Source organism: Ictalurus punctatus, chromosome 12 (assembly GCF_001660625.3).
Source record: "Ictalurus punctatus breed USDA103 chromosome 12, Coco_2.0, whole genome shotgun sequence".
NCBI lineage: Eukaryota > Metazoa > Chordata > Actinopteri > Siluriformes > Ictaluridae > Ictalurus > Ictalurus punctatus.
Genome location: NC_030427.2, coordinates 11,160,659 through 11,176,007, shown reverse-complemented (window position 1 = coordinate 11,176,007; position 15,349 = coordinate 11,160,659). Strand labels below are relative to the sequence as shown.

General features: G+C 36.2%; 1 protein-coding gene across 2 annotated transcripts; it reads right to left on the bottom strand.

Moving 5' to 3' along the window:
- Window positions 1-654: 654 nt before the first annotated feature.
- On the bottom strand, window positions 655-13,800 carry LOC108272331 (transmembrane serine protease 6). 2 transcript variants are annotated; one of them, XR_006983411.2, is made up of 19 exons: window positions 13,565-13,800; window positions 11,069-11,198; window positions 10,725-10,867; window positions 9,760-9,827; window positions 9,485-9,672; window positions 9,313-9,354; window positions 8,710-8,914; window positions 7,351-7,487; window positions 7,069-7,181; window positions 6,491-6,600; window positions 5,464-5,606; window positions 5,254-5,352; window positions 4,496-4,609; window positions 4,243-4,359; window positions 3,770-3,938; window positions 3,344-3,615; window positions 2,301-2,437; window positions 1,789-2,040; window positions 655-1,195 (listed from the first exon to the last, which is right to left on the bottom strand). XR_006983411.2 is itself a non-coding variant. In XM_017480676.3 (18 exons), exons 1-18 carry the CDS (start codon window positions 13,661-13,663, stop codon window positions 1,879-1,881), a joined length of 2,448 nt encoding a protein of 815 aa, XP_017336165.1. In that variant the 5' UTR covers window positions 13,664-13,800; the 3' UTR covers window positions 655-1,878. The 2 variants fall into 2 exon arrangements, 1 of the variants encoding a protein (XP_017336165.1); XM_017480676.3 differs by having other exon boundaries at window positions 655-2,040.
- Window positions 13,801-15,349: the final 1,549 nt, after the last annotated feature.

Below are 15,349 nucleotides of genomic sequence, written 5' to 3'. Positions count from 1 at the left end.
CAGAACTGAATTAAAAGATAAGCTATGAAAAGTAAATAAAGGTGAAATCATATCTACAAAAACAACACCAAAATGTCATTGCAACTTTAGACGTCCTTTTTGTCGAGCACATTTGCACATATAAAAGTCAAATGGATTTAACCGCCAATCACATGACAAATATTAACTTAGCTTTTCCAAAAGCATTTTTAGCTCCATCTGTTTCTTAAAAGCCTCGAAATTGGTAATTTCAAATCAAAGGTGGAAAGATGGGATATAACAGTTATCCATCTAATATTTCTAAAAAGTCTGAGTGGTGGCTCAGTGGTTAAATGCTCTGGGTTACTGATCAGAAGGTGAGGAGTTCATGCCCCAGCACTCCCAAGCTACCGCTCTTGGGCAAATCCCTTAACCCTCAATTGCTCAGTTGTATAAATGAGATAAATGTAAGTTGCTCTGGATAAAGGTATCTGCCAAAAATGCCGTAAATGTAACTATTCTGAAAAAAACTTTATTTTCTGATTTGTTCTTCGTGTTAGACCTGACATGCATCTTTTTTATTCTGCAAACTGAGAACAAGCTTGTTTTTGCTGTTTGTTGTTTGTTTAAATTGTTTATATATATATATATATATATATATATATATATATATATATATATATATATATATATATATATATATATAGTGTTTTACAGGTCTACAAATTGTTAACCTATGATGAATGATACTCATGCCAAATGCCCATGCCAAAATACCCCGATTAGCCATAACAGTACAACCACTGACAAGTGAAGTGAATTGATTATCTCGTTGCAGTGGAACCTGTCATGAGGTGGGATATATTAGGCAGCAAGTGAACACAGAGTTCTTGAAGTTGATGTGCTGGAAACAGGAAAAATGGGCAAGTGTGGAGGCAGTGTGATGCTCTGGGCAAACTATGGGTCCTGGCATTCATGTGGATGTTACTTTGACAAGTACCACCTACTTAAACATTGTTGCGGACCATGTACACCCCTTCATGGCAGCTGTATTCCCTGATGGCAGTGGCCTCTTTCAGCAGGATAATGCATCCCGCCACACTGCAAAAAATAGTTCAGGAATGATTTGACGAACATGACAAAGAGTTCAAGGTGTTGACTTGGCCTCCAAATGCACACCTTCTTGTGGAGTCCATGCCTCGTCGGGTTAGAGCTGTTTTGGCGGCACAAGTGGGACCTACACAATATTAGGCAGGTGGTTTTAATGTTATGGCTGATTGTTGTATATCATTAATATACACTTATCAGCAAACATGATGGACAGTCACTTAAAAAATGAAAGTTCTGTGCAACAGTTAGACATTTTCTTTCTGACTATGTATGTGGTTTTGTTACATTGTGAACAAAACCAAAACCAAAACCATTATAAAAGTTCCTCTTAACCAGAATTGCCAGCCTTCCACATTTCCACCAGTGAGTCCAATGACAATGAGTTGTCCAACGCTCAAAATACTCCTCTATTGTTCCCATTTTATAGTGTTTCTTTCTTTTTTTTATTACAATCTATGACACACACTTTAGATCTGATCTACACTGCCAAAAACATCATAGCAAGGGAAAATATCTTGAATATGAGCAAATGTATCTAATATTTATCTAATTTATCTAAAATCATTATTATTGCCAGATGTTTTTGCTTCTTTCTAGAAATATTCAGGATATTTTCACTTTTTTCAGTGTGGTAATATAAAAAATAATGAAGCCTAATATTAAAATTAGATTTCATTATCCATAGCAGTCCATCAACTCTTCTAGAGTTCATGCGAATACCTTATTTGAACTTAAACCTATGTTTAAATAGGTTTAAAGAATAGCTGACAGCAGCTCCTGGCTGAGAATAGGATCAGTGTGTCCTGCTTGTCAGGATGTGATGAGTTGTTTGATCCAGGGAGAGAGTTTGGTGATACGCGTATAAACGCCATAATAATCAGGTCGGCCACAGCCACGGCCCCAACTCACGACTCCGGCCAAAAACCAGCGACCTGACTGCTCCTGACAAACCAGCGGCCCCCCAGAGTCCCCCTGAGGAGAGAGATGGACAGAGAAGGGGCAAATATAAACATAAAGCTCATCATACATGTGTATTATTTCCCCCTAAATAACTATCAATATTACTTGGAATTCTTGGATTTGGAAATGTTTAACAGTCAATAAACTGAAAACTAATGCAAGTGGAGGATAAACTTGAATGAGTGACAGTAAAAGGAGACGATAGTGGATGAGAGATAAAGAGAAACTGCTCGTTAGTGATAACTCTACATGAGTCTCAGCAGGCGTCCTACCTGACATGCGTCTTTTCCCCCACGCCGATAACCAGCACACAGCATTCTGGGAGTGATAATGTATCCGTAGGAACGGACGCAAGCCTCCTCGCTGACCAACCGGACATCAACCTTCTGCAGGGTGTTGCTTACAGCACCTGGCGTAATATATATTAATAACTCATTAATGAATAATAAGTATAAAATAAATTACATAATTTTTTTAAAGTGTAAATGATATAAAATTTAAAAAAATATAAAGAACCTATAAAGGAAAAAAATCTCACAAAATTCTCAATTAGTATAAAAGTCCACAGTAATATTTAACATTAATAATATTGAATGGTTATAAAAGTAGAAGACATCATGATAAAATAAAAACAAATTAATCTTTTTCATACTGTAGTTTTTCTTTTCTTTTCTTCCTCTTTTTTGATGAAAAAAAAAAAGATGAAATGAATCTTAGGTCAAATGAATCTCAGATGAAATGAATCTCAGATGAAATGAATCTCAGATGAAATGAATCTCAGGTCAAATGAATCTCAGGTCAAATGAATCTCAGATGAAATGAATCCCAGGTCAAATGAATCTCAGGTCAAATGAATCTCAGGTCAAATGAATCTCAGATTGAAATGAAATCTCAGGTCAAATGAATCTCACATGAAATGACTCTCACATTCAAATGAAACTCATATCAAATGAATCTCAGATTAAATGAATCTCAGGTCAAATGAATCTCAGGTTAAATGAATCTCAGGTCAAATGAATCTCAGATGAAATGAATTTCAGATTGAAATGAATCTCAGGTCAAATGAATCTTACATGAAACGACTCTCACATTCAAATGAAACTCATATCAAATGAATCTCAGATGAAATGAATCTCAGATGAAATGTATCTCAGATTCAAATGAATCTTGGAGTTCCTTTTACACTATAAAAATGGAGGTTACCAAAATAAATTAACTTTCCTTAACTCTATATCTGTTGTCAGAGTGCTAAACTTAATGATTAATTTGTTCCACCAGTTTCTCTTCATGTCAGTGTGTGTATGCGTGTCATCACCTCCTTCTCTGAGTGCCCCCCAGCCTGTGACCCAGCATAGCAGACCAGGCTCCAGCTGGTGTGTGGGCTTGGGCAGGCAGGCGGGCAGTGCCAGTGTGCTTGCTGAGACGGGTCTCTCAAGCCTAAGCAGTGCCAGATCATAGTCGTGGATCTCGTCGTCATAGTACTGGTGCAGGTGGATGTGGGTCACACGCAGAGCTTCCTCAGACTGAGCAGAGGTCCGCAGATGCAGCTTACCTAGATACACTGTCCATATGGAAGGCAAGTACAGTCTGAGAAAGAAATTAAAAGAAAGAGAGACAGAAGGAGGAAGAAGGCAACAGTACATTTTAATGTGTTGATCCTAGTTGATTCTGTTTTCTCTTTCACGATTATTTATGCCAATATTTTAGCATTAGTGTTTATTACACACCGTGTTTTACTCACCGATCATCGTTGAAGCAGTGTGCTGCAGACACCACCCACTGGGCGGAGATTAATGCTCCACCACAGATATGCTGTCCACTGATCTGCAGGCTGGCCTGCCATGGCCACTCCCCCTCCATCGCATTGACTCCGCCCACCACTCGCGTACTGAACTGGCGCAGGCCACAATCTGTAGGAATGTTGTAGATTATAGTAACTGAAGCGAAGTGACTCGATTGAAATGGGTCAAGTTTATGTTTACAGTCTACAGTCTGGTGAAAACTATTTGGAAAAGCCGGAAGACGTGGAAGCATTTATAAATGATACATTTGTGCATATTCATATTCATTTGGCATTCTTCAGTGGAATGAATGGAAAGGTGTAGACATAGGTGTAGTTTATTGGGCACTACAAACATTTTAAGCAATTGATTACTGTATACAGACTATTATTTATTTATTTGTTTATTTATTTTAATTAAAAAGGAGTCACACCGCAATTTTTCTCATCCGAAGCATCAGGACAGTCGGTGATAAAATCACAAGCAGGGTTCTGCTTCTTCAAACAAGTGCCATCATTGCACATGTAGGTCCTGTCAGTACAAGGAACTCCTACGCATACACACGAGCACATAGCAAGGTCAAATATTCATCAGCAAGGTTTCTTCTTTATGTATTGCAAATTATGTTTTTCTTTTAAATATTCATTTCACTTGATGTAGCCATAATGTGTATTTGTTCATCGTACCTACTGTGCAGTTCTGTTCATCACTCCCATCAGTGCAGTCCTGATGCTGGTCACAAAGCTTGTAGTAGTCTATACACTGACTGTCCCTGAGACAGCGGTATTGGGCAATACACACTGTGACCCAAAGGTATACATCATATTACTTCATGAAAATGAGCAACAATATTTTGAACTTAAAATGGATCAAGATATAGTTCTCCTGTTCTTTCTGCAAAATTGTTTTATTATTATTATTATTATTATTATTATTATTATTATTATTATTATTATTAGCACTTGTACAACTGATTTATTTGGAAGTATTGAAAAATGGGGGATTTTCCATGTATAAAAACCCATTTTTTTTCATCAAAATGTTGATGCTGTTTATGGCAAAACATTTATTTCGGTCTCATCTAACAATTTTAACTTCAGGCATTGCATTTTGAGATATTCTCTCAGGAAGAAAATATCTCAAATTGGTGCTTGGTAGCCCCAGAATTTGAAACTATTTATTATGACCCTGATTGTGCTTTTGTGCTGTTTTTTAAATATCCTTAAAAAAAAAACTGTGGCCGAAATTTAGTCGTTAGCTATTCTGCGTGTTTGTTTGGATTTTTTTTTCAAAATATTTTGAAAAACCTCATTCTAATTTAAAAAGTTTCCCTAAGTGTGACTTCATTAGACACATCACCACGGCTAAAGTACACACACAAACTGATTCCTTGCCATAGGGAACTTTGTAATAAAACCAGTTACCGCAGTCATTGATCTCTTACCACAGTTTCTCTCATCCAGACCATTAGGACAGTCTGAGATCCCGTCACATGCTGACACACACAGGCCATTGACACTGCACAGGAACTGACCAGGACAGGCTGAACACACACACACACACCAACAGCACCATCACACACATATATATCCACAACACCACATCTCTATTTCTAGGGTCCAAATATGTGTGTATGATTGCAAAGAGAACTAACGATCTGATTGGTTGAAGATGCTGTAGCGGACTTGGAGACCGGGCCCTGTGAGTGACACCTCTGACGTCATGGAAACGGTGGTGGTGGAGGAATGAAGATAGAGCCGCTCAGAATATGGCTGCAGAGCCCTCGTACCACACATTCTGTACACACCAGTAATTTATGACCATGACCAAATTTCAGTATATTTCTAAATCAGAAAAGATTTAGTACAGTAGGCAAAAGTGAAAAACAGGAATAAAGAGCATTAGAATTCAGACACACAGCAAGAGCAAAAGATGAACTGAGATAAACAGACAAGCAAGGCAAGGGAAACAAGCAACCGATGACACGAAATAACGATTAGAAAAATGTCCACCTTGATTCTGCTGCATTATACTCTATACACATAACCATTTTACTGTTCACATTTCAGCTTAAATTTCTAGTGTTGTAATTTTCTAGTGTTTGCCACAGATTGACTTTCCTGAAAGTGCATAATTCTTTCACTCATTCAGAGCTAATACCCAGCTAACAATTTAACATTAGGATTTTTCTGAATGTTATGGTTCTCGGGATATTTTTTTTAGTTTGGTTTGGTTTTTAGAATGTTCAAACTGTTAAGTTTCCTAAGAAATCTGATGGCATTTTTGCGTAATGTTTATAAATGACTCTACAACGTTGCTGCACCCTTTGTAGTTATAAGAATGGTACTCACATTTACATAGTATTTTTTCTAACTGGGAACACTGGCCCTTATTTATCTAAATTATGGCAGCAAAGAAATTATGGCAGATTTTAATGGAAGAAATGATGTATATTTATTGGTATAATTGCTATAATTTATTGGTATAATTATTCAAGAATTGAATAAGTGATTATTTAAAAGCACCTTTCAGGTTCTTGAAATTAACAATCACATTGACCAGTTGTGAGTTAGAACATACAAAATGAGATATACCAATAATGAATTTGATGTACTGCAGGAAGTGTATTTTTTGTACTTCTTTTTTTGCACATTCCTGAAATATTAAAGCTTAAAGCTCACCTGCGGTTCTGAATGAGCCACTGGCCTTGTGTGCAGTTCTGGGTATAACTGGCTCGACCCAGCTCGTAGCCCTCAAACTCCAGGGTCAGTCCATACTCTGATGACGGCAACTACACCCCAGCAAAAAAGAATCCATTAAAATTAAAAATGACAGCTTGATATTAAAGGAACTAATCCATCTATCTGTTTTATTAATCAATCACCAGTGATGGCTGGCTATGATATTAGATATTAGCAACAATGAAATTAAGCAATGTATTATATCACGAGATCTCAGTAATAAGAATGATGTGGGGCAAAGTATTACACACACACAAGGAAAGGCAAATAGACTTGAGATTTCTAATTTCTTTAAGTACTCCAAGTCCACAATACATAATGGGATCATGCTGTGTTTATTTTAAAAGCATTTTGTGGCTGAAAAAAGACTGATAGTATAAAATAATCCAAACTGTTCGCATTCATCACACCTGTGACTGTATTTCACATTAATTTCCAGTTTCCAATGTCCATTCAGTCATTCATCTATCCATCCAAGGGTCCTGACAACTAGGCTAATACATCTCTATGTGACTCACAGTGAACTGCCAGGTACAGTTGGTATTAGGTGGATAGTAGCTGGGGTAGAACGGGGTCCGTAAGCTCCCCTGAACACCTTCCTTTCTCTCCAAGTTGATGCTGTAGGAGCAGTCTACAAGAGGAAGACATCATCACTACCACAGAAACTGTTGTTCAGTGCATTTCAGTCAGTAATCTTAAGTATAAAATTGTATACAGGTCCATCCAAAGATGGTCTGTTCAGTATCTGAACAATGAAATGAGGTTTTCTCAGTTTACATGAAAGTATGTAAATGACGTACTCTTGTTGGGCCAGGCCTGCGCAGAGAGAGAGAACGGGTCTTTATAGTTGTACTGGCCCTGTTTCCACACCACCGTCATCCAGTCAGCAGAGGATAAAACCTGCACCACCTGCTCATGCCTGCTACAGCCATACAGACTGAGAGAGAGGAGGTGGAGAGAGGAGAATCGTGGGAGAATTGAAGGAAGGAAAAGGAAAAGAATGGGAAAGGAAGAATAGAATGAAGGATAATTTTTTTTCAAATAAGAAAATAATTGTTTTGTCTGTAGTATTAACACAATGTTAACTTAATCACAAATGAATAGATCAGTCTATGTATTAGATTAGATAGATTAGTCGAATAGATTAGTCTATATTAGTTTATGTCTCTAATTACTGTGCCTCAAACCACACTGAGCCATTAAATAAACTCTAACAGACTTGCTAATTTGGTTTCTGACACTATAAGGGGGATTGCACAATTGATGAGCCATTCGTGTCCTGCTGATGGACTATATGAAGGTTTCATCTTATCATTTTTGCATTAATGTGTGAATCCATTAAACATCTCATGCTTGAAACGTCCTGATCATTCCTGTTGAGTCGTCCATTACAGGTTGTAAAACGTGGACATTTTATTCCAACAACATTAGCTCAACCCTGAACATTCCACAAGTCACATATTTAACAGGAAGTTGCATCATCCAAAATGTCTGTAGAACATGAGAAGAAGAGGTTCTTCATTCTTTTTCCTTTATTTTCAATGATATTGTGATATTGACTGATGAGTTTACTTAGATTGCTCAGATTGAAAGTAAATTATTAATTAAAAAACAATATTTTAGGTGTGTATATGTCCTATCCATTAGCATAGACACCAGTTAAGTACATTTTGTCTATAAGCTAATTCTATGCTACTAATAACTACTGCAATGCTACTATAATAACTATTCAACCCTGCTACCCATTTAACAGCAAAACCTGCAGCAAAACCATATAAAACGTAGATGTTGATGTTTTTTGAATGGTTATATGAATGTTTTCATAGATTCCATGTTGAAAAATGAATTAAAAAAATAGTTACAAGGGCTAAATGGCACAACAATTGTGGAATCACCAATATGACACACTGTTAGCTATAGCACTGGATAAAAGAGCAGAGTTAAAATGAGCAGTAATGACCATCTTGAAGCTATAATAATTTAATTGCTTATTTTGATATCACTCCACTCAAGCACCAAGAAGTATGGCTCAAAATTGTAAAGCATATCTATACCTTAGAAGTGATTCGGATGATTATATAGTTCCCATTTAATTTGTATATTTGTGTTGTTGGGTTTTTTTAAATACAGAACCTTTCAGAAATGGATGAAAGACTCACGAGGTGATGAGTGTGGAGTCAGCAGGGGCGAGCGAGTCATAGATGGCCAGCCGGTCTCGGCACTCAGGTAGAAGCCACTCCACCCTCAGCTCCAACTGGGAGTCCTCAGGGGATTTCAGGTGCCATAGACATGATGAGCGCTGGGTGTTTGGCCCCTTTAGAACTACAGGAATGCTGTAGGACACCGACTGGTACCGATAACAATCTGAGACACAGAGGAGACAGACTGTAAAATGTCCAAGTATATCTTTTATCCATTCCATACCATTGTATCTTGCTGAACTGAACTGAATGAGATTGAGTCAAATCAATTTGAATTGAATTTGAACAGACAGCTGGACTGGTTAATAATTACAGACGCTAAGAGGAGTGGAGACATACAGAACAAGGATGGAAGCTGGAGAGGATATAGACAGATGAAAGAATTGCTCATGGAAACTAACACTGTAGCAGCATTACAGGCAGGTACACATAAACCCCCATGCAGGCTTAAGTAGGAAAAAAAACACAGATTGTATAGATGTTGAGGCACTGCTCTTTGTTCATATTAGATCAGACATGCGTGAAACAGAATGGCAGAAAACAGAACTGAAAATGTCGTACCAAATGAGGCTTGCAAAAAATCTATAACTTTGGGCTGGGTTTCTGCAAAAAGCAAAACAAATGAAAATGAACAAAATACAACTTAAAAAAAGACAGGCTTTGACCTATGAGTTGCAGTAAAAGTCTAACTTTAGGTTACTGCGACGGAGCTACAGCATTTTTATGCTGTTACCTGATATGGAGAATGAGGACAGGAGAAGCAGGTATCCCTCCAAGCTAACCGTATCTTTCACACCTGCCTCTCTAAAGCTCTGCAAGGTTCCCAGTAAGCTCTCGTTGACCTTCTGCATGGTGACCTTGCCAGCATGACTCTCAGGGAGGGATAAGATGAGCCAGAAGTGCGCCACTACACTTCCCTCGCTGTGGAAACAGCATTCGCCAATGATGAAGATGTGTTCACCAACGATCATGTGTTGAAAATGTAGGAAATGTGTAAGCCATTCTTACCTAAAACCAAACACGGTGGTGGATTTGAAATAGCGAGACACATCAGAGGACTTCACAAGCTTCCCTAGCTGAAAGAATGAATGATATACAACACCATGCCATTTATACCAGTGACATATTGGACTACTGCGTGGGAATAACAAGGTAAATCACAGGTTTATATGAATGCACACATTCTAATATGTTTATTGTTTCTATAGTAACAGCTCATTTATAGGGATTTGTTTGATGGACTTGTTTTGGTTTATTTAACATTGTTGGAAGGCATTGCCAGTCTCTAGAGGAACTAGCTTATTGGTTCCACAACATTAAATGTAACTATAAATGGATAAAACAAGTGATGTTTTGCTTGTTATTAATACATTTCAATCACCAAATTGCTGTGGTGTAAGGGAAATAAACCACTTCAAGACATTTTATTGGGAAAATAATCAACGTCAACCCACATCACACCACCTCATATTAGATTATTTTCATATAAGAGCATGACCTGCTATGTTTTATCCCTTACTTAATTGGGAAGGTCCCTGGATTTCCAATTTCAAACCAATCCTAGCCTTAGACACTCCAACAATGGGATATGGAGCATCCGATAACTTTTGTACATTTTCTGGCCACAGTCTTCAGAATGTTGGATGTTGCAATCTGTTGCAATCTAGTGGAGAGTAAATGAACTACGTCAGATACCTGGTAACCCTAAACTTCCGTTTAGAAACACATCCATATACTTGCAGACCCAAAGGCAATTGATCAAAAAATGTTTGATCAGGTCTAGGACTGAATTGGAATTGTTGCTACGAAAGCTGTCACCAACCCTGTTTCTGGAGATCTATCTTGTTTTTAGTATACAGGGTCATCTTGATCAGTTCTCATGGAAAAGGGTTGGAACTGAATCCTGTAGTAATGTAGATTTCCAGGAACAGGTTTGATTCTGCTACAGTATGAAAGTAGAAATAGGTTCTGACCATGGCCTCCGTAGTGCGAGCCTCCTCCCGGAACACTCGACTGGTGTGTGAAGAAAGTGCGCTGGAGAAGTTCCTGTTCAGGATAGAGATCTGGCCTATATACTGCTGCTCCACCCGTTCCTCTAACGTCCACACTCTGTACTCTAAACAGAGACAGCGAGGAGAGGAAAGGAGAGGAGAGGAGTGAACGTCTATAAAGCTAAATTAATGAATTTAATTAAACTCACTGTTAAAAATATGTTAGTGTGTAAAACCTGCTGGATTCCTTTTATTAGTTCATTGATATAATAACTTAATTTAATGCTATTTTCCATCCATTCCATTCTCATTATTCTTTTTTTTACCTAGAAAGTACCAGGCCAGGGTTGAACCTCCAGCCAGGATTAGAAGGATGAAGATGACGATCAGGGCAATTGTCCTCTGTGAAACCACCTTATATGTGAACGTTGGCATCAGGATATTATCAGAACCTACCTGTAAATAGATGAGTATCATATTACAATACAGATCTGGGCAGAGATTTTCATAAAGTGATATAAACCAAAAGAAAAGATTATCAGCCTTTTGCGTAGCTTCAAGTCAACAGCTATGTCTGACACCACATAGATGCAACACAATTTTTTTTCTTTGAGACTCCTGCTTTGGACATTTGCCTCCATCCACTTGGCTCTGTCCATTAACATGTTACAATACTAAAAAAAATCAGTCAAAAGTTGTATTTGTACACTTTGGCAACAAAATTTGTTTTACAGTATTTATAAATACAGGGTGTCCCAAAAGTCTCAATACATAGGAGAAATAAAAATTTTTAGCAAAATGTCTTATATACTATATATACTCTACTATATATTATGCTTATTTTAAATATAACTTCTTTTGTCAAAGGCATTCTTAAAAGCTATTTGAAAATTTATATATATATAAATATATACTTTTGTGAGATACTGTATCTACTGTATTCTACTGTAAAGTAGAAGGGTGTGTATCAAACGACTAACATGCTCCTTAACAAGTCTGAAACATATCTCTAGTGCAAAATTTTCTCCCCGAGCTGCCACAATTCTTTTTTTTTAGATCCTCAGAGAGTTCTTTGCCATGAGGTGCCATGTTGAACTTCCAGTGAGCAGTATGAGGGAGTGTGAGAGCGATGACACCAAATTTAATGCACCTGCTCCCCATTCACACCTGAGACCTTGTAACACTAACAAGTCACATGACACTGGGGAGGGAAAATGGCTAATTGGGCCCAATTTCGACATTTTCACTTAGGGGTGTACTCACTTTTGTTGCCAGCGGTTTAGACATTAATGGCTGTGTGTTATTTTGAGGGGAGAGCAAATTTACACTGTTACTCAAGCTGTACACTCACTACTTTACATTGTAGCAACGTGTCATTTCTTCAGTGTCGTCACATGAAAAGATATAATCTAATATTTACAAAAATGTGAGGGGTGTACTCACTTTTTGAGATACCATGTATATATATATATATAAATTCAAATAGCCTTTAAGAATGCCTTTGTCAAAAGAAGAATGTATTGAAAGGCTGGATCACGAAACTGCCACAAGGTTGCAATTGTTTTGGCCTACTGAAACATTTACACACAACATTACTAAAAGATAAATGAGGCCCTTTGAAAAGATGTGAAGAGAAGTGGGGAGAACCAATCAGAATGCAATTTTCAACATTCGGAAGATGCAGGTCAGAATAGTGTACAAAAGACATCAGATACTCTGTGGACAGTGTATCTATCTATCAGTTCATAAACAATTTAATAACAACATGAGTAATAAGAGATTTGTTCTTGTGAAACTTACACTGTATTACCATTATTTTACTAGTTTCAACCCTTTGACATTTTGACTCAGTTTTGACATTTTCACCAAAATGATTAGTGTTAGCTGCATAACATGAATATCATGATTCATCATATGGATCACATGGAAACAAATGGATCATCTCAGACTGATCTGCACAACCACAGGACACATGAGTTTTTGAGATTTTTTGATTATTCATGTGAATTAATTATCTGAAACACTTTATTTCAAGGGTACCTACATATGGGTTTCATACATTAATCATTTATAAAACATTGTTAGATTGTGACATTATATTTACGAATATGTTATTATTACATATTGCATAAAACCTATAATGCCACCTGGTAATTTTTGACATAAGCCTTTCATAAAACATCTAACATTGTTTTATGAAAGCTTACTGTAATGGTTATGAATGTGTTATGAAGCCCATATGTTGGTACCCTTCAAATAAAGTATTACAGCAATATCAAAAATGAACATATTGCACAGTGTAATTTTTGCAACTAATCAATCAGGTGTCTGTGCTAAACATTGACTGTACATATTAACCCATAGTCAATGGTGGAATGTAACTAAGTACATTTACTCAAGTACTGTACTTAAATTCAAATTTGAGATACTTGTACTTTACTTGAGTATTTCCATCTTATGCAACTTTATAGTTCTATTTCACTATATCACAGAAACAAATAATGTACTTTTTACTCCACTGACAGCTTTAGTTACTAGTTACTTTGCAGATTACAATTTTTTCATACACTTCCTGTCCAGTGAAAACTGCGTATCTCCAAATGTGTTGATTTTGAAAGTTTGTGATAAACTGAAAGGTTACGTTTTTCTTATAATACTTAGATACTTTTACTTAAGTAAGTTTTTGAATGCAGGACTTTTACTTGTAGTGGAGTATTTTCATAGTGTGGTATTAGTACTTTTACATAAGTAAAGGATCTGAAAACTTCTTCTACCATTACCCGTAGTATGCATATAGCTTAAGGTTGGTATAAAGCACTTACTTGCGAGACGGGACTTGCAACCTTTCCATTTCCATTCTCCACACAGTACACCGAGCTCTTTGTATTCTTGTGCTCCATAATGCTACAGGACTGATGCATCTAACTGACACATTTCCAAAAAATAAAAATAAAAAGTAGTCACTCAATCCTCTCCTGTTGCTGTGAAAAATAAAAAGATATCACTCAAAATAATTCCCCATGCCTCAGTGCCACCTGCGTCCAAACACGTAAGCAGGCCTAATGACCTCCGAGCGCCAGAAGAGCAGCTCCTGTTTCCCTTTTATTTACAAATCCAAAGTTTGCCATGAATCAATATCATCTTGTCGCTCTTAAACTGTGTCCTGACTGGCGATTTGGCCCTGTCCCTGTTTTGTGTTTGATTTTAATACTGGAAAAAAACACACTAACAGCTTGACTGTAGCTAATGCAAAGAGTGGTACTACGTAGCCAAGAAACAGGTAGACTTGGAAGCCTATAGGGATCTTCATTTATTCTCTAGGCCTCTAGTGTCTACGCAGTCATAGTGATATGGCATGTCTCTTGGTTGTAAACAGGGAATAAGCAGGTCATGTGGCTTAAAATGAGAAAACACCTCAAGAGTCACACAATTAGTTAACATTTAGCTTATACAGATTCATAAATTGTGGTTGTTATCCTGCACTTTAGCTTCCTGTTTGCTAGCATGGTTGTTAGTCTGTCTTTTTTTCTTCTTCTTCTTCTCTCTTTCTTTCTTATTGGAAATTGTGATTGCTTTTAACAAGAATGTCTTATCAGTAGTCTCCACGTTCCAGTTTTTTCATTCCTTCTAGTTAGAAAAACATATTTTTAATCATGGATAGAAAAGGCATATCACTGCAAGTGTATTTCACTGACATTTAAACAAATTTCAAATAATACATATAGTATGTTAACTTACTTTGTTATTTCTGTTAACATTGTATGAAATTCATGGTTATCTGTTACATATCTTGTTTTCTTTTTCATATCTTTTGTTTGTATATGAATAATATTTCATTAGTACACTACTTTTAGGAATTTTAGGCATATAACAGATTTTAGGCAATTTTTGTCCTGTGGATAATGAATCTTTAGTAAAATGGCTTGCATCTTTAGATACATCTGGCTAATTTGTTATATGTGCATGTATATAATTTGTTAAATGTACATGTATAGAAATTGTTGTATGTACACATATATAATTTGTTGTATGCACATTTATATAATTTGTTGTATGTACTGTATGAACATGTATATAATTTGTTGTATGTACTGTATGTACATGTATATAATTTGTTGTATGTACTGTATGAACATGTATATCATTTGTTGTATGTACTGTATGTACATGTATATAATTTGTTATATGTACATGTATATAATTTGTTGTATGTACTGTATGAACATGTATATAATTTGTTGTATGTACTGTATGAACATGTATATCATTTGTTGTATGTACTGTATGTACATGTATATAATTTGTTATATGTACATGTATATAATTTGTTGTATGTACTGTATGAACATGTATATAATTTGTTGTATGTACTGTATGTACATGTATATAATTTGTTGTATGTATTGTATGTACATGTATATAATTTGTTATATGTACATGTATATAATTTGTTATATGCACATTTATATAATCTGTTATATGTACATGTATATAATTTGTCTCAAAATGTAAATGTGCCCCTCTCTGGTAATAGTAAATTATTATTATTATTATTATTATTATTATTATTATTATTATTATTATTATTATTATAAATAACAGTACGC